At 44.6% G+C, this 25211-nt stretch overlaps 1 protein-coding gene across 1 annotated transcript in view; it reads right to left on the reverse strand.

The window, feature by feature from the left end:
- Positions 1 to 11613, reverse strand: part of rgs20 (regulator of G protein signaling 20) — a 483710-nt gene extending 472097 nt beyond the window's left edge. The window contains exon 1 of the mRNA XM_070892300.1: positions 11497 to 11613. Coding sequence (XP_070748401.1) covers positions 11497 to 11613 — 117 coding nt within the window. The remainder of the gene's footprint in view (positions 1 to 11496) is intronic.
- Positions 11614 to 25211: the final 13598 nt, after the last annotated feature.

Genomic DNA, 25211 nt, shown 5'->3' on the forward strand with positions numbered 1-25211 from the left:
GGAATTGGTGAGCATAGCCCCTGAACCCCCCAGAGCTATAACTTCGTTAGTTAGGGGAATTGGGAGGAGGGAGGCTGGGATAACTTATGTAAATGTATCTGCATTCGCTTCTTTACCCCATTTAGAGTTTAAGCTGTATTCTTTTCCCCACAGACTGTAATTGGACAATTTATTCATTGTGTTGTACCCCTCAGTCTGTATTGGTCTGTGTGTGTTATTAAAGGTGTGCCTTTTACTTCTTTTTAAACACAATAAAGCCATACCTGCTTCCTACCTTGAAACCGATTGTCTGTCCAAGTCTGTCACAGTCCCTTCATAATTCCAGTGTCTAGAACCAAGGGTGTGGGAGCGATTCGGAACCGCTCATATCAGGTCAGAAGGGAAAGCTGACCCCCTGCAAACCACCCCTTACAGTTATCATCCCAAACTTGACACGATGGAATTTCTAACCCTTACAATTGTAGGAGCTTACTCACTTCCTGGTTTGCTGGCAATGGCCTCCTACCCAACAATCTGATCCCACCCACCAGCTAGCTGCCGCTTCCTGCTAATTTTGGGTGGACAACTGACTTGTGGCATGCAGATGAAACCTGGGAGTTAAAATTGCCTGTGCCTCATGCTGCCAAGTCCTGGGCAGTTTGCCGCCCTTATCAGTCCTTGCCCAATTCCCACCTCAAGTTAAAATCAGGTCCAATATTTTTTTAAACTTTGGCACTTGCCAGTATCGAGCACTCCAAGTTCAGGTGTAGCATAGGGTGCACAACATGGTCCATGGAATCCCACTATACTGATTCTTCTGAATGAAATGGTGTATTTAGTTGATGAGTCAGTCTCCAGTTTTGAGTCCTTCTTGGTATTGAGCCATTGACTTGTGTCTGGGATGAGATTGTAGAGGATGAACATCCAATAGCAAAAAGCAAATCAACTACACTTGATCAAAAGAGTAGCCAGCCTAAGTTAGACATAAGGTCTGTCTGAGGCTGCCGTGGACTCATAGAAATACTTCACGTTAAAATTATTTTGACCATTTCTCTACCTTTCTCAAAATGGTGTTCCTTTGTAAACACAGCTTTCTCCTAACATTGTGCTTTAACCTTTGTAAGACGCATTTAGGGTAATTTAACACCCCAAAGCGCATAGATTTGGGTTGGATGAGATGTAAAAAAATGTTTAAATCCCGCTTCCAACCTGCTCACTTCCAGGTTTAACAGAGGCAGGACAAGGGATAGGCAGCCAACCTGCTCATAAGAGGTGGGCTGGCTATTTAAATATTATAATGAGGCTACGAGCCCCACATTTAACCTGTTTTACAGGTTTAATCCTGCCGGCTGGGTTTCCCAGGTCTCGGCAAACCTGGCAGCTGAAGGGAGGTGAGAACAGCTTTGGAGAAAAGGTAAATAACCTTACAGCACTGCTTGTGGGCCAAGAGGATCAAAGTGCTTCCTCCAGGCTCACCAAGTTACCTGCTCCCTTGCCTACCATCGGACCCCTCCCCATCCAAAGACACCCCCGGGTTTGATCCTTCCCGGGATCGTACTCCACCCCCCCCTCTTTTTTTCGGGGATTGAACACCTCCTGGATTTGGATGCATCCCAGGTCGGGAATCAAACCCTCCCTGGGATCGGATGCCATCCCCGGGGTGGGAATCATAACCCCCTTGCTCCTCACCTGGGGCTGCAGCATGTCCCGGGGTGCTCCCCACCCAACTGGAAGCCAAGCCTGTCAATAAGGCTGACTTCTGGGCAGGGTTCCTGTCAAGAATTCTATTACATGTGGACAAACCCGAACTTCTGGGCTTCCCGACTACACATCCTCCCCTCAATTGGAAAACCTGCACCTATCACTATCGGAGCCATTGTTCTGCAGTAATGTGAGTGGCTCCATTCACCAAATCTGCCATCTTGGGGTCATCTTTGAATGAGATTTCAAAGTTAATGTCAAATTATGAGTAGCTCTGTGTTACGGAATCACTGTTAGGGTTTGGGCCTAGTAAACAATCTTACATAGCATTCATATAGCCAACCAGACAAAACCTTCGGCCTAGAAATTCGTCTCGAGCAGTGGCGCAAAAAGTATCGGATCGGCCGCCTGTTATATGCAGCGCCTGATATTCAGTTCCACTGACTGCAATCCAATACCGCCCATTTTATGCCACTACCCGAGATGAATTTCTAGGCCTTCACCTCTTCAGTCTGGGCTAAATTCAAATCAAGGACCCGTCGGTGATAGGGCAGAGTGTGACCTCTTATGCTACCCACCACCCATAACTGAAAATATAAATCTATCATACAATATTGTAGTAGTAATATTGTCAGTTGCCAAGATTCTTTCAAGTTGCAGTAGTTTTAATGATCTTGTAAGTGGCAGATCATTTTAATATTCAAGTGATAAGTGATCCATGTGCATTTAGACAAATTGTTGTAATATTTTTCTGTACAATCCTATAAATGGCTCAGGACAAAGAACAGAGTCACAAATAAATTATTACGCACATCAATTCTGACTGTATTGTAATCTTTTACCAAGAAAAGATATACAGCATAGCATCACAAGCAGACTCATTTCCAAAGCTCTTCCACTTGGCAAGGCTATTTCTAGTAAGTTAATTAAGCTTTGACAGTTCCAGTGTGTTTGTTCAAATATGCTTATTATTACATCTTCTTATAAAACCAACTCCAATTTTTGACTATCCTTTTAACTGACTAGTAGTTTATCAAAAAAGAAAATGTTTAAACTCATTAATTGACACTACTTTCAATATTTTATTTAAGAAATGGAAAGCACAGGAGATTTCACTGACAGTATTACATTAAGTTGCAGTACAAATTCAAATTTGGCTCAATAATCTCCTAAAATAAATTAAAACTAATCATACAGGTCAAAATGGCGTATGCTGTTTACGTTTTTTTGCAGCAATCAGATTCTGCTGTACAGTATTTTATACCAAGTTCTTGTAAATATACGGCTTGTAAATATATGGCCTGAGGCAGGATGGGACTTCTACCCACTGTGAGGTTGCAGAACTGAATCGGCAATAAATTGTGGGTTCAGCACATTAATATATACAAAGGAATGCAAACTGTCTAAATCCAGCTTGCATCATCTCAGATAAGCATGGGGAAGGGTTGAAAACTGGGCAAGAGCCAAGAGTCAGAACAAGTGTAACTCTGGTATATGTGACTTACACCTCAAATTCAGCTCCATGCTGGAACTAATCCATTTACACTCCAAAAACGGGGAATTTCAGGGACTAAAAAATAACACGTCCCGCTCTGCTGTCATAACCGTGGCAAAGCAGAACTCATATTTGCTGGCTTGCTAAAAGGATTTCATGGTGGATGCCAGCTATGGTAGAGTAGAGCCAATCGAGCCAAATGAAGCAAACAGGCCCTTTTCAGAAAGACTGGGAATCCTTACTGCCACCACTTGTTTTGTGACAGACTGCCAAAAGTAAACCAACTTTTCAACATTTAGTGGGGACTACTTCCGATGACATGTAGTCCTGGTAAGTAATGTATGCCTGCTTTATGTAGGTATACTCTCTCTGTCTTAGGCGTTCCCTCGGAGTCGAGGATGTCTTGCTTCCCCACTAATATGAGTTCGAAGGTGACTGATGAGTTCAATGCGGGACCTACAGTCTGTGTCACAGGTGGGGCACGAGGTGGTTGGAGGGACAGGTGGGTGGGGTGCTTGGGTTGTGCTGCTCTCCTTCCGCTGTTTGCGCTTGGCTTTCGCATGCTCCTAGCGAAGAGACTCGAGGTGTTCGATGCCTTCCCGGATGCTTCTCCTCCACTTTGAGCGGTCTTGGGCCAGAGATTCTCAGGTGTCGGTGGGGATGTTGCACTTTTTCAAGGGGGCTTTGAGGGTGTCCTTGAAGCATTTCCTCTGCCCACCTGGGGCTCGCTTGCAATGTCGGAGCTCCGAGTAGAGCTCTTGTTTTGGGAGTCTGGTGCTGGGCATGTGGATGATATGGCCCGTCCATCGGAACTGATCGAGCATGGTCAGTGCTTCGATGCTGGGGATGTCAGCCTGAGCGAGAACACTGATGTTGATGCGTCTATCCTGCCAATGGATTTGCAGGATCTTGTGGAGGCAGTGTTGGTGGTACTTCTCCAGTGCTTTGAAGTGCCTGTTGTACATAGTCCATGTCTCTGAAGCATATATGAAGGCGGGTATCACTACTGCTCTGTAGACCATGAGCTTGGTGCCGGTTTGAGGTCCTGGTCTTCAAACACTCTCTTCCTCAGGCGACCGAAGGCTGCACTGGCACACTGAAGGCGATGTTGGACTTTGTCATCGATGTCTGCCCTTGTTGACAGTAGTCTCCCGAGGTATGGAAAATGGGCCACCTTGTCCAAGGTCTCATCATAGATTTTGATATTCGAGGGTCAGTACTGAGTGGCAGGGGCAGGTTGGTAGAAGACCTTTGTGTTACAGATGTTTAGTGTAAGGCCCATACTCTAGTATGCTTCATTGAATTGTTGACGATGGTTTGGAGTTCAACCTCCGAGTGCGCGCAAACTCAAGTGTCGTCTGCATACTGTAATTCAATGACAGATGGGACGATCTTGGATCTGGACTGGAGGCAACAGAGGTTGAACAATTTCCCGTTTGTTCTATAGATTAGCTCCACTTATTGAGGGTGAGAATGAGCATTGCAGCAAGGAAGATCAAAAAGAGCATTAGTGTGATGACACAGCCTTGCTTGATCCCAGTAAGCATGTGTATTGGATCTGTGATAGATCAGTTGGTTAGGATCATGGCTTGCATGTCATCATGAAGCAGGCAGAGGATGGCGATGAACTTTTGAGGGCAGTTGAATTTGAGGAGGACACTCCATAATCCCTCACGGTTGATAGTGTCAAAGGCCTTTGTGATGTCAAAGAAGGCCATGTACAGGGGTTGGTGTTGCTCCCTGCATTTTTCTTGAATTTGACGCGTGGTGAAGATCATGTCCATTGTGCACCTTAGCGGAATCCACAGTGAGATTCTGGGAGGAGCTCTTCAGCCACTGGGAGAAGGCGATTAAGGAGGATTCTTGCGCTAACTTTTTCTGTGGCAACAGCAGAGAAACTCCTCCATAATTACCGCAATCGGACTTGTCACCTTTCTTGAAGATGGTCACGATTACAGTGTCTCTGAGATCCACTGGCATGCTCTCCTCCTTCCAAATAAGAGAAATTAGTTCATGAATTCTTGCCAGTAGTGCTTCTCCACCATGCTTTAGTGCTTCGGCAGGGATTCCATCTGCTCCTGAGGCCTTGTTGTTCTTCAGTTGTCGGATGGCCTTTTCAACCTTGTGCTGGGCTTGGGTTGTGCTGAGGTGGTCGTGAGTAGCATGCTGTGGGATGGAGTCAAGGACACTCACGTCGAAGACAGAGTCTCAGTTAAGGAGATCTTCGAAGTGCTCGTTCCAGTGGACACTGACTGCCTCTCTGTCCTTGATGAGTGCCTCTCCGTTCTTGGCCCTCAGTGAGGTAGGACCTTGGGTGCTTGGGCCGTAGGTGGTCTTGACTGCGCTAAAGGCTGACTAGGCATTTATAATAAGAGCATAAGAACATAAGAAATTGGAGCAGGAGTGGGCCACCTGGCCCCTGGAGCCTGCTCCGCCATTTAATATCGTGGCTGATCTGATCATGGACTCAGCTCCACTTCCCTGCCCGCTCCTCATAACCCCTTATTCCCTTATCATTCAAAAATCTGACTATCTCCACCTTAAATATATTCAATGACCCAGCCTCCACTGCTCTCTCGGGCAGAGAATTCCATAGGTTTTCAAGCCTCTGAGAGAAGAAATTTCTCCTCATCTCAGTTTTAAATGGGCGGCTCCTTCTTCTGAGACTATGTGCCCTAGTTTTAGTTTCTCCTATGAGTAGAAATATCCTCCCTGCATCTACCTTGTCGAGCCCCCTCATTATCTTATACGTTTCGATAAGATCACTTCTCATTCTTCTGAATTCCAATGAGTAGAGGCCCAACCTACTGAACCTTTCTTCATAAGTCAACCCCCTCATCGCCAGAATCAACCGAGTGAACCTTCTCTGAACTACCTCCAATGCAAATATATCCTTCCTGGGGGCAACAGAGGCAGAATTGGTGGGAATTCCAATGGGTGACATCATCCCGCCAGTCTTGCCTCTTTTCCTGATGTCATATTACAGCTCACCTTCTTTAACTGAATCTCTAGTACTGCTCAATTGGAGTGGAGGCCTGATGTAGCCACGTCTGTCCCCCAAAATCACCTGCAAACACCCTAATTACTTCCTGGATCCACCAAAAAAATACAGATTTTCAAAGCCGTAACCTAGGTTAATACTTCAATGCAGTACTGAGAGAGTGCTGCATTAGTAGAAGTGCAGTTTTTCAGATGAGATGTTGAACTAGGGCTGTATTTGCATACTTGGGTGGATGTAAATGATTCCAGTTTTCAAAGAAGATCAGTAAGTTCTCTCTCGCCAACACCACCAAAACATTATCCGGTCATTAATTAAGTTCCTGTTTCTTTTGGTGTTAGTTGCACATTGAAGCAAATGTGGCAGTATAATACAAGCTCAAGTTGTTGCTCTGACTCTGAATGCAGTACTCAAATGAAGTGTGGGGACATTGCTCCTGTACTCTTCCCATTACTTGGGCTTCGCAAGGCTACAATGTAACTACAGTGTTTAAATTTGAAAAATGTTTAATGTTAGGAGAATGTGTACATATCTGCCATGTCAATGTCATGCAATGAATGTGTGCAATGTCATCTGCTTTTTCCTAACATTAAAATGTAACCAGTCATCAAGTAGAGCTTTTGCTTTGATCTGCACATGGTCTGGGACCAGTAACTATTGTATAACAACACAGTTGGAAACAGTGCAAGCAATAATAGGCCATTCTTCCCATTCAAATAGAAAAACAGCTAATAATGGAAATCAGTTTTTTTAACTTGCTGCTGACAAGAAACACTTAGGGGTAGAAATTTGTTTGCTTAGCAGCCCTGGAAAGAGTCGGAACAGTGGATCTAAAGGAGTCGGAGCCACGAGCATCGGCATTCACGCCGCTCAGCACATTCAGTGTACTGGTGTCGGCAGCGCTGACAAGTACCGCCCAGAAGCGTCGAGCCGGTGTGCAACGCTCCCGTTTTCGACAGCGCAATGATTTTTGTTTGGTGCTGACCCTGTAGCGCCCCATAGCGCGCCCTACTGGGACCACCTAGGAAGCGAGCGGTCAGAGCTGTTCTGGCGGCACTGAGGGAAGGAATTAATACATCAGGTAAGTGTGATTGTTTTTTTTATTTTTCTTTTTGCAATTTATGTTTATGTGGGGTGAACAAGATATTGGGATTTTTTTTGTGTTTTGGTGATTTTTTTCTACAGGGAAGCCTCTCTTAGCCTTAATGATTAAGGATGAAATTACATCAATGATAAGAGAAGATAAAACAAATGGTAAGCAGTTAGTGGAGACCTTAGGGGTAGAATTAAGAAATAGAAAACGATTTAAGTAGTGGGAGTTGTGTATAGGCCCCCTGGTAGCAGCTTTGAAGTGGCAGAACATATAAGTGCAAAGATTACCAATGGCAGAGTGGTTTTAATAGAGGGGTTTAACTTCCATATAGATTGAAATAAATGACATGCTCACGTCAGAAAGGACCGCTGGTTAGGCCGCTGAAGACTTGATGAATTGGGGCTGGCTCAGCTCGCAGGTATGTCCTGGTGGGAGGGGGGCTTCGATCCCAGGCCGGCAGCAGCCCATGGTATATTTGTGGACACAGAACGAGCACTTCTGCTCCTTCTGACTCCACAAAAATAACATTTTGAAAAAGTTTGCTGACGTTTTTGAGCGGCTTTAAGGACTGCTGGTTTGGCCTCAGAAGACCTGGTATAGCTACGTAGAGCTTGTACAGCACAAGCACTGCCCATTTATACCTGAATTTTGCACCAGGGTCTTACAACTCATCCATTTACAGGCCCGCCTAAATATAGCATCAGGGGGGCCTTGGACGTCAGTGGGGCGGCCGAGGTCTGCTCCCAATCTTCAAATTCTGGCTGCCCTCTTTTTGGGTGAAAAATGGACCACCATGAGTTAAATTCTTCCCCCAGTGTCTCTGTAAATTGCAACATCTTTTGTTATAATATGCAGATTATTTTCCGTAAATTTATTTCTCAGATGCCAGATGTGATGTAGCACTTAATGATATCATATACTCATTTTTCCCCATTACCAATTGCCTTCTCACCCAAACAGCCCACATAGCTTGATGCTACACTGTTCATTTTTCAAGATCAACAACAATGATTAATAGATTAATTCCAGATTTATATAGATATTATCATTAGTTCGGGGTTTGTATGTGTGCTTGCAGCTCCAGCACTCAGTTACAGGCTAGACTTAACCTGACTAATCATCAGATGTATGGCACCAACTCTTAACCATACACTGTGAGCACAGTAATGTAGGATACCTATTAGTACATATTATTAGGAATGCCTTTCTAGGCCAGATTCTAAAATGTATTCCATGTAATCTGTTGGTCTCGTGACTGTAGATGAGCATCCTGTTTGTAAATATTATCAATATTCCTAAGGTATCTAGTGGCCATGGCTTCCTCTCTTGTGGTAAAATGGGCTAAATGTCTGTTATTCATCATAGTTCACATAAGTAACAAATTGATTTGTGAGATTAGGATTTTGTTGGTGGCAGTCAAAAACTGGCAGCTGCTAATGACTATTGCAATAATGATTGTTTATTGCTTCTCAATGAGCTAAAATGTCATTTAATCAACATCAATTTTGAAAACTTTATTAATAAGAACATAAGAACATAAAAAATAGGAACAGGCGTAGGTCATACAGCCCCTCGAGCCTGCTCCGCCATTCAATAAGATCATGGCTGATCTGATCATGGACTCAGCTCCACTTCCCCGCCCGCTCTCCATAACCCCTTATCCCCTTATCATTTAAGAAGCTGTCTATTTCTGTCTTAAATTTATTCAATGTCCCAACTTCCACAGCTCTCTGAGGCAGCAAATTCCACAGATTTACAACCCTCTGAGAGAAGAAATTTCTCCTTATCTCTGTTTTAAATGGCGGCCTCTTATTCTAAGATCATGCTTTCTAGTTCTAGTCTTCCCTGTCAGTGGAACATCCTCTCTGCATCCACCTTGTCCAGCCCCCTCATAATCTTATACATTTCGATAAGATCACCTCTCATTCTTCTGAATTCCAATGAGTAGAGGCCCAACCTACTCAACCATTCCTCATAAGTCAAACCCCTCATCCCCGGAATCAACCTAGTGAACCTTCTCTGAACAGCCTCCAAAGTAAGTATATCCTTTCGTAAATATGGAAACCAAAACTGCACGTAGTATTCCAGGTGTGGCCTCACCAATACCTTGTATAGCTGTAGCAAGACTTCCCTGCTTTTATACTCCATCTCCTTTGCAATAAAGGCCAAGATACTATTGGCCTTCCTGATCACTTGCTGTACCTGTATACTATCCTTTTGTGCTTCATATCCAAGTACCCCCAGGTCCCGCTGTACTGCGGCACTTTGCAATCTTTCTCCATTTAAATAATAACTTGCTCTTTGATTTTTTCTGTCAAAGTGCATGACCTCACACTTTCTAACATTATACTCCATCTGCCAAATGTTTGCCCACTCACAAAGCCTGTCTATGTCTTTTTGCAGATTTTTTGCGTTCTCCTCACACATGCAGCTCACGATCATCAGAAAACTTTTATTGTATGTAAGCAACAAAAATTAATGTATTCAACAGATGCTCTGAAAAATTAATGTGCTCAATTTATCATACGGCCCAGGGTTAAATATTGGCTTATGCTCAGGGACTCACTGAAAATGCTGATGCACTCCTGGTGACCCCAGTAAATGGAAATAGATTATGTGCTGTTAAATCAACAAATACAGAGAAATACAGAAATTGACTAATAGGTGGATAAAAACAAAATTATTTCACAGAACTACCTTTATACCATGCAGGACCACCCTGCCCTGCAATTTTTTGGGGCCTCTAATTGCCAAATCCTGAAAAAAACTTCGGAGTCTACCACCTTAAACATAAGAAAAACTGTTGGTGTTGTGAAGGCCTCTTGCAGCACTTCACTGGCTCTTGATTCCCGTGGTACTCCCAGTACATTATTGCACATGTACGGGCAACTCAGTTGGATGCAGACATAGCCAGCACACAATTTGCTATGTTGGGACTACATTATCAACTCCATAATATCCCATCTGATGTCTCCGCAGAGCAAGCGTGACTCTGTTTTGCAACATAATCATTGCCCCAATAGTCTGGAGCCAAAACCACCTCTATACTTCTAATTCTTTCACCGTTGTGTTGACAGTTCAAAATCTTCACATTCATTAAGTTTACTAATTTCAGGTCTGACCTGAAGTGAAAAATACTGGGGGCGAGATTGCCCTGTGCCTGGATTTTGGGCGGTAACCTTCCAGGCTCAGGACTTTTAGCGCACGGCACGGAAGTCCTGCCCCCCGCCACGGAATTGCCCTTACCGCCCCTGAAAGGAAGCAGAACGCAATCTCCCATGCTCCACTGCTTTTAGAGGTGGTAACTGGGGCGCTACTGGAGTGAGGAGCCAGCGCCCTGGGCTGCCATCTTTTTTTGTCGGGTGACTCTCGGGTCGACTCGACAATGGTGGCCCTTGAGTGGCCTGGGCCACCATCATGTAGTCCGGCACTCCGTCTTGGGTGCTGGACAGCTGGCCCGGTTGGCAGCTGCCCTGGTGGCCCAGTGGAGGCCATCAGAGGCCATGCAGAGTGCACAGCGGCCCTCCCCTTTAAGCACCGCCCCGATAGCAGATGTCGACCAGCTTTGCAATTTCCCCCGCAGAGCGGTAAGGGGTCAGCATGGGGCAGTGAGGGGATGCCGCACTCGCCAATGGTGTAATCGAGGTGCTCCATGGCAGCGCCTCCACAAATTCTTGGGCAATTTCCTGGGAGGCGGTAGCAAACCCTCTCCCCCAGGCAAAAACTGTCTTGCCCTGGAGGCACTAACTGGGCTATAAAAAGGGGCAATTTCACCAGCATTGTTTGCTAAAGTTCATGAAGTCATTCTGGAGCAGGAAGAATCCTTAGAGCAGCACAAAACCCAGACAAACATTCTGTCCGCACTTTCTATCAGCATTACACCACATTTTGCTTCCATTTTTGTTATGTTATTAAAGAGAGAAAATATGACTCTAAGCAGACCAATACAATATAATATCCTCTGCTAAACCACAGTTTATTAAAGTCCACTTAGTATGGTCTACTTTTTCTGGTAGATTTACAAATGCATTTCAAGTTATTCAAGCACAAAGTGGTCTGAGAGTGTCAATGTAAAATATTGTATGAATTGTTAATTTTTGTGGTTTCAAATAAAACTGACTGCACAACAATGTCAAAAATACTACTGTATCATATAACTCACCCTATAGCTGTTACTGAGAGAGAGCACCTCACTGCTGAATTATTAAAATGGTCTTGCCTAACATTTACCTTAAGTAGTTGTAGTCCTTCATTTATCTGCTCATTTTCAATTTGGATGATTTCCGTTGCTTGGCAACCTTCAGCATAGTGCCGAGCTCTGACCTGAGTGAAGAATCTTCTCCACATTGAGGAAAGCTGGAAATATTCCTTGACTCCGGATAATTTTCTTTTGAACAACAAGAGGACAGTTATTTATCTTACCCTTAGGCATTCATTTTCATTTGTCGATAGCGGTTTGTATTTTCCTTGCTCTCAGGAAAGGTTCATATATGTCAAAGCTGAGCCTACATAACCTGTTTATAGTTGAAGTGACAAAACAGGATTATCTACTGTCAATGAAACTGTGCCTTATCCAATGCGCATTAGAACAGCACTCAGGCTTACAGATAATCTACAATTTTGTACAGCTCTTTAATGTGGAGACAAATAAAAGAATAAACTGCATTCCTCCATCTGAATCTATATACATGAATTTTTGTAGGCTATCTTCACATCTAACCATGTCCAATATCGTTTAAACATTAAAAATGATGAAGCATTAATCTCCTTATCAAGAGCTGTGCTCTATTTCTGCACTCCATGAGTCTGTAATGCCTTGCTTTAGTATTAGGAGTCATTATATTCCCAAGAACAGATGGTCTTGTCTACGTGGTAATCCTTTTAGTTTCATTGAAGGTATTCAGCTTAACTAAATTAGTGTAAGATGTGTTTGCATATGACATCTTTCTTCTAAATTTAACAGACCAACTAAAATTACCTTCTATTAATATCAGTTTGAGATAAAGATAAGACAACAATCTGATTCAGACAGATAAAGAGGAATTACTTTTCTTGCTTTTAGAAAGATGCACATTTCAAAAATTCCACCTAATGTATCTATTCTTATGTTGTAATGTGCATCTATTCCATTGGAATTGGAATTTCTTCTCTTTTATGTAGTGCATAAGCAGTTGATCACTGCATCAATGCTTGTAGTTGTGCTATATAACTTCCATAAACTTTTACTGTAAACACAACTATTTAACTGCTGAGCACAATCTGGCCATCGTAAAAGGTAGTGGACAAAAGTGAAGCAATAGCACCCTCTCTGCCTCCACTCGCCACTGCCCCAGCCCACCTCAGGGGTCAAAACATTAGGCCAAGATCAGGATTATTATATATCTAATACTGGTTGTGTGCTCCATGGCTATTAGCACTCACATTTTTGGTGACTAGGTCCAGGTTGTTAAGTCCTGACTCTAATGTACTGACTTACACGAGGCACATGCTGAAGTCAAGGTCACTCAGGACCTGCACCTTTAATTCACAGCTCTCCAATGCCGCACTTGCCTGAGACCTCCCTTTTTATACCTCAGTGGGACACCTGCAAGTGCACCCCTGGTGGTAAGGTATGCTTATTGTTACAGGTCATATTCAGTTACAGTCATGTATAGCATGGTAAGATACAGTTATATACAGTAATGTGAGATACATGACACAGGTGTCAGCATTTGCTGACAAAAATCAGCTCCAACTGGACCACACTTCCCCCAGTGCCACTTTTACCTAAATCTGGCTGCGAATGTACTGGACTGGGTCATGCTCTCCTCTCAGCGCTGTTGTTAATCTTAGAGCAGGAATTGAAGCCTCTGTAGGCAGGAACTAAAGTGAGAGCAGCAATTTCCTCCAGCAATACACAGAGGCCACAATCCCACAACTAATCCAGTTGAAGGAGAAAAATGGTTGCGTGATTGACATGCAACCAGGATGCTAATTTGGTGCTGTCTGCACATGACCATGATTTCTGCATGCAGCCAGAACTCTCCATGCTGTTCATTGGCTGCACACAGCAGCTGCAGACCCAATATCATGAGTGCCTTGCATTACTTAAAGCTAGCCTGTACCTCTTAAAGGGGAGGTGCATTGTGGCTGCTGGATGTGTTGAGGTCATTGGGAATAGTGTTCTGTGCAACAATTAACAATGGCTGACCATGGGAGAGAGCAGGCATCAAGGTTTTCGTATGCTGCACTCGAGGTCTTGGTTGAAGAGCTGGAATGGAGGAGGGATGTCCTGTATCCTCAGGAGGCCCTCCGGGCACTTGTTCAGAAGGCAGTGGGAAGCGATAGCCACAGAGGTCAATATGAGGGGGATAGTTCCAAGAAATATAATGCGGTGCAGGAAGAAGATTGATGATCTCACACATGTGATCAAGGTTAGTGAATGCATCTTCAAATGCCATAGCCTGCCAACTGCACCACAAGCCTTAGCCACTGCTCAATTCACCACACCCCCATCACTCACCTACCAACAATCTCCATCAATCAGGACTCATACCTAACATTCATAGCTTCACCTCACCCTCATACACTTAGCACTGTTGCAAGCCTGAAACCCACGTCTCACAGCTTGTATACACTGGCAGCTATTCAACCATGACAGCCACATCACTCAAACACATTATACAACACTCACTGACACACTTCCCCCTTGCAGGAGAAGGTGGTGCACAACCGAGGTAACAGGAACTAACCGGAGGGGGAGAGACGAGCCTGCATGTTCTAACTCCCATGGAAGAGATAGTACTGGCCATTATGGGAAGGGCCATTGTTGTGGCTGCGGCCACCAATGGTGCTGTAACAATTGAAGAGGGCATCGGCATTCCTAATCCTTCTCTCGTTGCAGTTCTCCCTCATCCCATAATCTCTCCTGACTGAGAAGCTACTGATAGTGTCAGCATTAAATCATAGAATTATAGAAAATTACAGCGCAGAAGGAGGCCATTCGGCTTGTCATGCCTGTGCTGGCTCTTTGAAAGAGCAGTCGTGCTTCATCCCACATGCCCGCTTTTTTTCATAACCCGGTAAGTTCCTCATCCTCAAGTTCCTGTCCAAATCCCTTTTAAAATTATTTATGGAATCAGCTTCCAGATAGAGCATTCCAGATCCCAACAACTCTCTGTGAAAACAATTCTCCTCATCTCCCCTCTAGACCTTTTGCCAATGATTTTGAATCTATCACTTTTAGTTGTTGACCCACTCGCCAAAGGGAATCATTTTACTATATCAAAACCATTCATCATCTTGAACACGTTTATTAGGTCACCTCTAAACCTATCTATTCCAAGGAGAACAGTCGTAACAATCCATTAAGAGGAGGGCCGCTTCACACTTGCATGGCCCTTTGGTGACCACCACTGGGCAACCAGAGACGAGTTAGACCGGGACAGCAGCTCGGCACCCAAAACGGATTGCCAGGCTGCACAATGGCAGCCCGGTCGACGCAAGGACATTAGCTTGGATGATGTGGAACCTGTATGGGTAGAGCTGCGGAATACCAAAGGACAGAAAACACTAGTGGGAGTTGTGTCCAGATCACCAAACAGTAGTAGTGAGGTTGGGGATGGCATCAAACAAGAAATTAGGGATGTGTGCAATAAAGATGCAACAGTTATCATGGGCGACTTTAATCTACACATAGATTCGGCTAACCAAGCTGGTAGCAATGCAGTGGAGGAGGATTTCCTGGAGTGTATTAGGGATGGCTTTCTAGACCAATATGTCGAGGAACCAACTAGAGAGCTGGCCATCCTAGACTGGGTGTTATATAATGAGAGAGGACTAATTAGCAATCTTGTTGTGCGAGGCCCCCTGGGGAAGAGTGACCATAATATGGTAGAATTATTTATTAAGATGGAGAGTGACACAGTTAATTCAGAGACTGGGGTCCTGAACGTAAGAAAAGGTAACTTTGATGATATGAGACGTGAATTGGTGAGGATAGACTGGCAAATGATACTTAAAGGGTTGACAGTGGATAGGCAATGGCAGACATTTATAGATTATATGGATGAACTTCAACAATTGTACATCCCTGTCTGGAGTAAAAATAAAAAGGGGAAGATAGCTCAACCGTGGTTAACAATGGAAATTAGGGCTAGTGTTAAATCCAAGGAAGAGGCATATAAATTGGCCAGAAAAAGCAGCAAACCTGAGGACTGGGAGAAATTTAGAATTCAGCAGAGGAGGACAAAGGGTCTAATTAGGAGGGAGAAAAATAGAGTATGAGAGGAAGCTTGCAGGGAACATAAAAACTGACTGCAAAAGCTTCTATAGATATGTGAAGAGAAAAAGATTAGTGAAGACCAACGTAAGTCCTTTGCAGTCAGAATCAGGTGAATTTATAATGGAGAACAAAGAAATGGCAGATCAATTGAACAAATACTTTGGATCTGTCTTAAATAAGGAAGACACAAATAACATTCCGGAAATACTAGGGGTTCGAGGGTCTAGCGAAAAGGAGGGACTGAAGGAAATCCATATTAGTCAGGAAATTGTGTTTGGGAAATTGATGAGATTAAAGGCCAATAAATCCCCAGGGCCTGATAGGCTGCATCCCAGAGTACGTAAGGAAGTGGCCCTAAAAATAGTGGATGCATTGGTGATCATTTTCCAATATTCTATTGACTCTGGATCAGTTCCTATGGATTGGAGGGTAGCTAATGTAACACCACTTTTTTAAAAAGGAGAAAGAAAACAGGGAATTATAGACCGTTTAGCCTGACATCGGTGCTGGGGAAATTGTTGGAATCAATTATTAAAGATGAAATAGCAGAGCATTTGAAAAGCAATGACAAGATCGGTCCAAGTCAGCATGGATTCATGAAAAGGAAATCATGCTTGACAAATCTTCTAGAATTTTTTGAGGATGTAACTAGTAGAGTGGACAAGGGAGAACCAGTGGATGTGGTGTATTTGGGCTTTCAAAAGGCTTTTGACAAGGTCCCACACAAGAGATTAGTGTGCAAAATTAAGGCACATGGTATTGGGGATAATGTATTGACGTGGATAGAGAACTGGTTGGCAGACAGGAAGCAGAGAGTTGGAATAACCGGGTCCTTTTCAGAATGGCAGGCAGTGACCAGTGGGCTGCTGCAGGGTTCAGTACTGGGACCCCAGCTATTTACAATATACATCAATGATTTAGATGAAGGAATTGAATGTAATATCTCCAAGTTTGCAGATGGGTGGGTGGCGGTGTGAGCTGTGAGGAGGATGCTAAGAGGCTGCAGGGTGACTTGGACAGGTTAGGTGATTGGGCAAATGCATGGCAGATGCAGTATAATGTGGATAAATGTGAGGTTATCCACTTTGGGGGCAAAAACAGGAAGACAGAATATTATCTGAATGGTGACAGATTAGGAAAAGGAGAGGTGCAACGAGATCTGGGTTTCATGGTACATCAGTCATTGAAGTTTGACATGCAGGTACAGCAGGCAGTGAAAAAGGCAAATGGCATGTTAGCTTTCATAGCTAGAGGATTTGAGTATAGGAGCAGGAAGGTCTTACTGCAGTTGTACAGAGCCTTGGTGAGGCAATATCCCCTGTGGGTCGGAAAGGGGTCGGCGAGCATGGCAATGACACCATTGTTGGTTGTGCGCCAGCCCCGGGTGCTAACCGCGAGGTGCAGCACTGCCAGAATAGCGCCCTCAAACCTCCGGGGCAATTTCCCGGGAGGCGGTAGTACCCTCTCCCCCGGGCGAAAATGTCATTGCGCCCCATTAGCACTCCCTGGAAGCACTAATGGGCTATAAAAAGGGACAATTTCACTCCCATAAAATTCTAGCGTGATTCCTTTGCTTTTATATTTGATTCCTCTATTTATAAACCCAAGTCACCCATCTGTTTTTTTTAACCATGTTATCAACTTTCCCTGCCACCTTTAAGGATGTGTGTATATGGACACCAAGGTCTCTCTGCTCATCTACGCTTTCCAAAATCGTGCCATTTATAGAATACTGGCTGTCCATATTAGTGCATCACTTCACATTTTCTCCGGATTGAACTCCATTGCATGCTTCTGCCCATTTTGCAATCCTATCTATGTCATCCTGAAGCCGATAACGACCCTCATTATCTATTACTTTGCCAAGTTTTGTATCATCTGTAAACTTTATATTGCGCTCCCTATACCAGAGCCTTGGTCATCTATAAACATTGAAAAGAATATCAGATCCAAAACTGACTCTTGGGGAAACACCACTGCAAAGCACTTCCCAGTCTGAATAACATCCATCCACCGCCACCCTTTGCTTCCTGTCACTGAGCCAAGTTTGTATCCATACTGCCATTTTCTCCTTAATTCCATGGAATTACAGCTTCTTAAAAAGTCTCCTGTGTGGCACATTGTCGAATGCCTTCTGAAAGTGTGGCTGAGCTTGATCAACATTCTCTGTTACCTCATCAAAGAATTCAATCAAGGCACGATTTGCCTTTAACAAATCCATGCAGGTTCTCGTTGATAAACCCATGCTTTTTGAAATGAAAGCTTATTTTGTCCCTGATAATGATAACTCCCCACCATCGATGTTAGGCTGCTGAGGATTCAGATGATGACTTCAATGGGACAAGCTATAGAAGAAGGCTGATGTTGTACATACTTAAATACTTGGTGCACTGGAATTCTGCCAGAAAGCCTGCTTTGAATGTCAAAGGAGCATGGAGGAGTCCAGCACGAACTTGGCATAGGGCTTTGCACAGAGCTTGGAGCCCATCTTTTCCAACATGGTTACCTCCATCAGCTCACCTGTGGAACCACCTATGATGCAGTGTTTGATATCTGACGCCTCAGCTTCCATTGCGGCACAAGCAGCATCCATCCAAAGTCTGAGTGCTGCAGTCGAAGCTCAGACTGCTGCCATCATGGCTCTGGAAACCACTGTTTAAAGGGTTTGCAGGGTGTCACAGCACTCTAGCAATTTGCTCTCCAACAGAATACTAGGATTGCTGATGAGCCGCCCCAGGAGAGTGGCAATGGCTCCATGGAGTACAAACCTGTTGCCGTCTATCAGGATGACAGCATTCATGCTCCCAACCCTACTACTCCACCAGTGTCTCTGCTGTTGCTTAACCAGCCAGCCCAGGCTGCTCGAGGTTGTCCTCCAAGGCCATCTGCATTCTTCTCCACTGAAAGTCAGCAGCCTTCCGCCAGCCATGCTACAGCCACTGGAGAAGCACCTCGTAGATGCACTAGGAGAAGCAGAGGCAATAAGGGAATGCACAAGGATGATTAGTTTATTTTTGTATGCACTGTTGCAGGGCTTCTCAACGAGGGATCCACGGCCCCCTACAGGTTTGTGAGAAGATTGGTTTGTCCCATCAATATACCGGAGAGACTCCTAGGGACCGAAATTGCCCCCAATCGAAACATGGCTCACCTACCGATATAAATGATTTTTCTCCACTCCAATCCATGAGTCGAGCAAAATTGAGGTCTTAAAATGTATTTTTTTCTCCCAGTGTTTGGGGTGGCTGAGAGGTGGAAATCGTTTGGGAACGGGGTGGAAAGCCACCAGTAAGCATGGCGGTGCTTATGTCGTTAGCGCGACGCGGACATGCCGCGTCACGCTAATGCATCAAAATGTCCCTCCCTTCAATTAAAGGAGTGGGCAGCTGTGAGCTATGCACAAAGTTTAGTTGGGCCCACTGGGTCACCAGGGACGGTTTCATCCTGGCCAACGGCCCGGTACCGAAGAGGGGGTGCAGGTTGCCTGTTGGCCGCCACTGTCGGGTCAGCTTCAGAGTCGGACAACTATTAAAATAAAACGCTGGCCGTGGCAGTGCATCCTCCCGTTTAAGGGCAGATGCATCATCCAGCCACTAGCAGCTTCCCACCGGGGAAAGCTGTCCAGGGCACCAAGTGGCCTCCGATCCGCTCCCACAGGGCAATTTCTCGCACTGCAATTTCCTGTGGGGCAATTTCCCACGATGGGCTGAAAGGGGGTCATCGTCGATCATTAAGGGGTTGGCACGTGTCCGACGGGGCAGGAACACGGGCAGGGCAGTAGCGTGCACTGCCACATAAATAAAGGAGGGCAATTTCTCAAATGTCGGTAACTCCGCCCTGACTGAGCGGTAGGTGCTTACTGACCCGTTACCGTCTCTTTGAGGCGGTAACGGCTCTTACAAAAGGGGCAATTTTGGCCCCCTATTGTTTAAGGCATAAACATCATTAGTCTCCCATATATATTGAGATGAGTGGAATAGTCTCAGCTATAAAATCTGTGCATGTGCAGTCAATTCAGGTTCTTACTGTTGGATACCATTTGAATGCTTAGACAAGTCCCTTTGTGGGCCACTAACTTTTACAGCAGTATTTATTTCATTACGTTTTTGTTTTGATCCAGCCCTATTCCTCCAGCCCTATTCGCTTCCACGTTCCACTTGCCACTTTTAACTATTAAATAATGATGGGGAAATCCACGAGTTAGTCAGGCATTGCATTGGCTGAGGTAGAGTGAGAATTCCTTTCAACATTTTACATTGTCCTCTTGCGGAGCCACCCTGTGTCGGTTGGAAGCCGCTCGCGCGTTTGAAAAGAGCGCCATCAATGGAGAGATTACGCATCGCCACGTGGCTTTGGTGGGGGGAGTGGAAGGAAAGAAAGAGAATTTCCAGTCTCTGGGCCTACGACAAGGCCATACTAATCGAGATCCAGTGTAACTCTCTCCTTCAATGTCTTCAGTCTAAGTTAATAAAATAGCTGAAAGCGTTATCATGATTTTCCTCAGAGCTCAGACTCGGAGCTTTATATTTGTAGCCATGTGCTTTTTGATGGATTGGCCTAGTCCGTATGCTTGTGTCCTTTGAGATACCGCTGGCTATTAATGAAAGGGTTGGGGAGGGGGAAGGAGGAAAGTGGCAGCCTTTGTCACTAAAGGATTTATGGCGATGAGGTGGGATGGGTAAAGTCGCTCAGGGCCCTGTTTATTTCTCCATTTCTCTCGTGCCATCTGCCTCCGCCATTACTGGTGGTGTTAATTCAAGTAGATGGCTTTCGCCGCCGTGTTGGAGTTTGGTACTAAAATAAAAGGGAAGTTCTGTTTCTGAAATGGAGGAAGTGGATTTGAAATTTTTATCCAAGCTGAACAAGTGTGCACAAAATGAGCCAGTAATGAGCACTGTGCTTGTTGCTACTGGTTCATTTCCAACTAAGCAAATGGTTGATGGGGTGGAGCATACCTTGGGCAGCAAATGGGCACATAATGTTAATTTAGGATAGAAGCAGAAAATGCTGGAAATTTTCAGCAGGTCAGGCGGTATTTGTGGAGATAGAAACAGAATTAACATTTCAGGCCAATGACCTTTTGTCAAATCTGAAACGTTTGAATTCAGATTTTCAGCATCCGCAGTATCTTGTTTACGTAAATTTAGGACTTGATAAATGTTTCTTTAAGTAAGGTTATAATAGAGCTATTAATAACAAATAATACATTTTTATACAGAAAAAATACTTGTGTTCTGTTATGGGGGTTCATAGAATTTTTATAACACGGGGGTGGGCTTGAAAGTGAAAAGGTTGAGAATGGGGAATTGGGGTTGTGGTTACTGGTATCACATTTGAATTAGTTCTTCATGTAGAGCCCAGGCAGGATGCGGCTGTCTCGGTTGCAGCCTCCGTTCTTCTTCTTCCTCTTCTGCCATTTTCCTCTTCCACCTCCTCCTCCCCCTCCTCTTTGTGCTCCTGCTCCTTAGCTTCTCACCTGATAGGTGGTGGCAAAGGCTGTTCCCTTATGATGGCCAGGCTGTGCAGCATACAGCATACCATAATAAATCTTGAGACCTGCTCAGCCGAGTACTGCAGGGCTCCTCCAGAGCGGTCCAGGCAACGGAATCATTGCTTTAGGATGCCAATGGTCTGCTCTATAAGATTACTTGTGTTGTGGCAGTATGGCTTTCATTGTATGCGTGCTGTGCACATGTGCATGGGTTGCGCGCCACAGTCATGAGCCATGTTGTGAGCGGATAACCCTTGCCGCCCAGTAGCCACCCTTTGGTTTGCCAAGGTGGTTGAAATACAGCTGGCACAGAGGACTGCTGCAGATTGACCGCATCATGATGCTGCCTGGATACCGGGCATTGACCCTCATGATGCGCTGTTTGTGGTGACACACATTGAGGGAGTGGAATCCCTTATTTTTCAGGTACATGTCAGAGTTGACGTGAAGTCCACACAAAGCAATGTGCATACATTCAAATACACCCTGCACCATGGGGAAGCCTGCAATCCAAGCAAATACTAATGTTCACTCTGCCTGCTTCTCTCCAGCAAGAGAGAATGAGTTGAATATGTCTCTCTTTGTATAGAGAGCCTCAGTGATCTCCCTCATGCAGCAGTGCACTACAGATGTTGCTTATATCTCCAGCAGCAGCTTGGAAGGAGCCAGAGGCATAAAAGCTCAGAGCCACAGTCACCCTGACAGCCACAGGCAATAGAGTCCTTGCCCTACTCTAAGGTTGAAGTTGTGGCTGCAGCGTTGGCAGATTTCAGTAACAACCTCTTTAGTGAAGCGCAGACGTCTCAAGCAATGGTCGTCGCTGAAGTTCAGGTACAAGAATTGCTTCCTGAACACCCGCTGCAGATATGGACTTCTGCTGAGAGCCTGTCTGCCCCTCTTCCTCCTCCCTCTTCTATCAGCTTGTCCTGTTCTCTGTAGCATCGCTTCATCCTCCCAGTCATACTCAATGCCAAGAAGAAGGCCTACTTGGCCACCCAGGTCAGGGAGCAACTGATCTGTGCAGAAGCGTTTAAATCAGCAAAACTGTTCTTCAGCACCTGCCACACCACTCCCTATAGACTATTGAAACTTTAACCACCTAGAAAAAGCACCCAAAACATGTAGAATTGCTGCAACAGCCAGTTGAAATAAACCAGCAACTAATTTGGAAGTAGTTGATGATCCCTTCAAATACTGCTGATGGGGGGAGGGGTCCATCATGCCGTTTAACATTGTGTTCAGCTGTGTGAGGTTAAGAGAGGATGTAGGCTGGAACACCAGGGTATCCTTAGAGATGGAGCACGCGGTGTCCACCGGTACGCTCGCGGCCTTCCGCGAGAGGTGGGCGCCGGAGGGACTGGAGTGCATCATCACCCCCGGCAACTAAATTTTAATTTGATTTTATGTTTTAAAGTTTAATTTGTTTTAATTGCCGGGTTTTTAGTGGTCCCCCTCCCCTTTTATAGGGGGCACTTGGAAAATTCACGATTTTAATGCCCCAAAAAAACCAAAAAAACTACAAAAATACAAAAAAAAACGAAAAAAGAGCATTGGAAAATGTTTGGAGTGGCCCCCCAGATTGGGGGGTACTTGATTTAAATGTTTTATTTTGTCTCGAAAAGAGTTGTAGGCTGGAACACCAGGGTGTCCTTAGAGATGGAGCACGCGGTGTCCACCGGTACGCTCGCGGCCTTCCGCGAGAGGTGGGCGTCGGAGGGACTGGAGAGCAACATCACCCCCGGCAACCAAATTTTAATTTGATTTTATGTTTTAAAGTTTAATTTGTTTTAATTGCCAGGGTTTTTAGTGTCCCCCTCCCCTTTTATAGGGGGCACTTGGAAAAAAAAATGATTTTAGTGCCCAAAAAAACACCAAAAAACCCACAAAAAAACACCAAAAAAAAAGAAAAAAAAAAGAAAAGGGCCTTTTGAAATGTTTGTAATGTCCCCCAGATCGGGGGGCTCTTGATCTAATGTTTGTTTTGTTTACTCAAAAAGAGTTGTAGGCTGGAACACCAGGGTGTCCTTGGAGATGGAGCACGCAGTGTCCACCGGTACGCTCACGGCCTTCCGCGAGAGGTAGGCGCCGGAGGGACTGGAGTGCATTATCACTCCCGGCAACCAAATTTAATTTGATTTTATATGTTCTAAAGCCTAATTTATTTTAAATGCTGGTTTTAGTGTCCCCCTCCCCTTTTTATAGGGGGCACTTGAAAAATTATGATTTTAGTGCCCAAAAAACCCCCCAAAAAAACACAAAAATCACCAAAAAAAAACAAAAACAAAAACAAAAAAAGGGCATGTGAGAAGTGTTTGGAGTGTCCCCCAGATCAGGGGGCACTTGATTTAATTTATTATGTTTTCTCCAAAAGAGTTGTGGAGCTGTTGGAAAACACAAAAAAACCAAAAAAAAAGAAACAAAAACTTTTTTAAAAAGGGGCAGTTAATTTGATTTTATGTTTTAAAGTTTAATTTGTTTTAATTTCCAGGTTTTAGTGTCCCCCTCCCCTTTTATAGGGGGCACTTGTAAAATATATGGTTTTAATGCCCAAAATAAAACACAAAAGAAAAAAAAAGCAAAAAAAAACAAAACAAAACATTTATTAAAAAATGGAGCAGTTAAGTGTCTGGAGTGTCCCCCAGATCAGGGGGCACCTGATCTAACGTTATTTTGTTCACCCCCCCAAAAGAGTTGTAGAGCTGTTGGGGGTCGTTCAGCCTGACTGCCTACCTCTCTTCCGCAGTTAAATCCGGGCCAGGGTGTCCTTAGAGATGGAGCACGCGGTGTCCACTGGTATGCTCGCGGCCTTCCGCGAGAGGTGGGCGCCGGAGGGACTGGAGTGCATTATCACCCCTGGCAACCAAATTTTAATTTGATTTTACATGTTTTAAAGTTTAATTTGTTTTAATTGCCGTTTTTTTTAGTGTCCTCCTCCCCTTTCATAGGGGGCACTTGTAAAATATATAATTTTAATGCCCCCCCAAAACATCACAAAAAACCCCACAAAAAAACCCCAAAAAAACAAAAAATATAAAAAAAGAGGGCAGTTAAATGTGTTTGGAGTGTCCCCCAGATCGGGGGGGCACTTGATCTAATGTTTATTTTGTGTCCTCAAAAAGAGTTGTAGAGCTGTTGGGTGTCATTCAGCCCGACTGCCTGCCTCTCTTCCGTGCTTACATCCGGGCCAGGGTGTCCTTAGAGATGGAGCACGCGATGTCCACCGGTACGCTCGCGGCCTTCCACGAGAGGTGGGCGCCGGAGGGACTGGAGTGCATCGTCACCCCCGGCAACCAAATTTTTATTTGATTTTATGTTTTAAAGTTTCATTTGTTTTAATTGCCGGATTTTTAGTATGCCCCTCCCCGTTTATAGGGGGCACTTGTAAATTATATGATTTTAATGCCCCCCAAAAAAATCACAAAAAAAAACCCACACAAAAAAACAAAAAAAACAAAAAAATGAAAAAAATAGAGGGCAATTAAAAGTGTCTGGAGTGTCCCCCAGATTGGGGGGCACTCGATCTAATGTTTATTTTGTCGTTCCCCTCCCCCCCCCGAAAAGAGTTGTAGGCTGGAACAAACACAAAAAAACAAAAAAACAAAAAACATTTTTAAAAGGGGCAGTTGAAAAATGTTTGGAGTGTCCCCCAGATCGGGGGGTACTTGATCTAACTGTTAATTTTGTCCCCCCCAAAAGAGTTGTAGGCTGGAACATGCATTATCACCCCCTGCAGCCAAATTTTGATTTGATTTAAGTTACTGTCAAAGTTTAATTTGTTTATTGTGTCGGGTTTAGTGCCCCCCCTCCACCCCGCACTCGCCCCCCACCCCCCGCCTTTTAGCCAGGAGGCACTTGTATAATTTGTGTTTTTAGTGCCCTCAAAACACAAGGGGGCACTTGTTTGAAAGGTTTTTTAGTGTGCCGCCCCGTTAACTAGGGGGCACTTGTATTAAAGTTTGCAACAAAATAGCTGTAGGCTGGAACATGGAGCTCCAAAAGGGCAGTGCTGGCATCAAATCAGCGTTGCATGCTGATTGATGTCATCATCTACCTGCTCTGCAGGCTGCCGGTGGTCGTTAGGTCTGCATGCGCAAACACCTTTGTGAAGATGGCATCCAGTGCCTTTCCCGTCGAAAATGTGCACATACTCCACCATTTGCAATGCTTTATCACGACCAAAAACTTGCGCAA

This window comes from Pristiophorus japonicus, chromosome 1 (genome assembly GCF_044704955.1).
Source record: "Pristiophorus japonicus isolate sPriJap1 chromosome 1, sPriJap1.hap1, whole genome shotgun sequence".
In the NCBI taxonomy this organism is placed as follows: Eukaryota; Metazoa; Chordata; class Chondrichthyes; family Pristiophoridae; genus Pristiophorus; species Pristiophorus japonicus.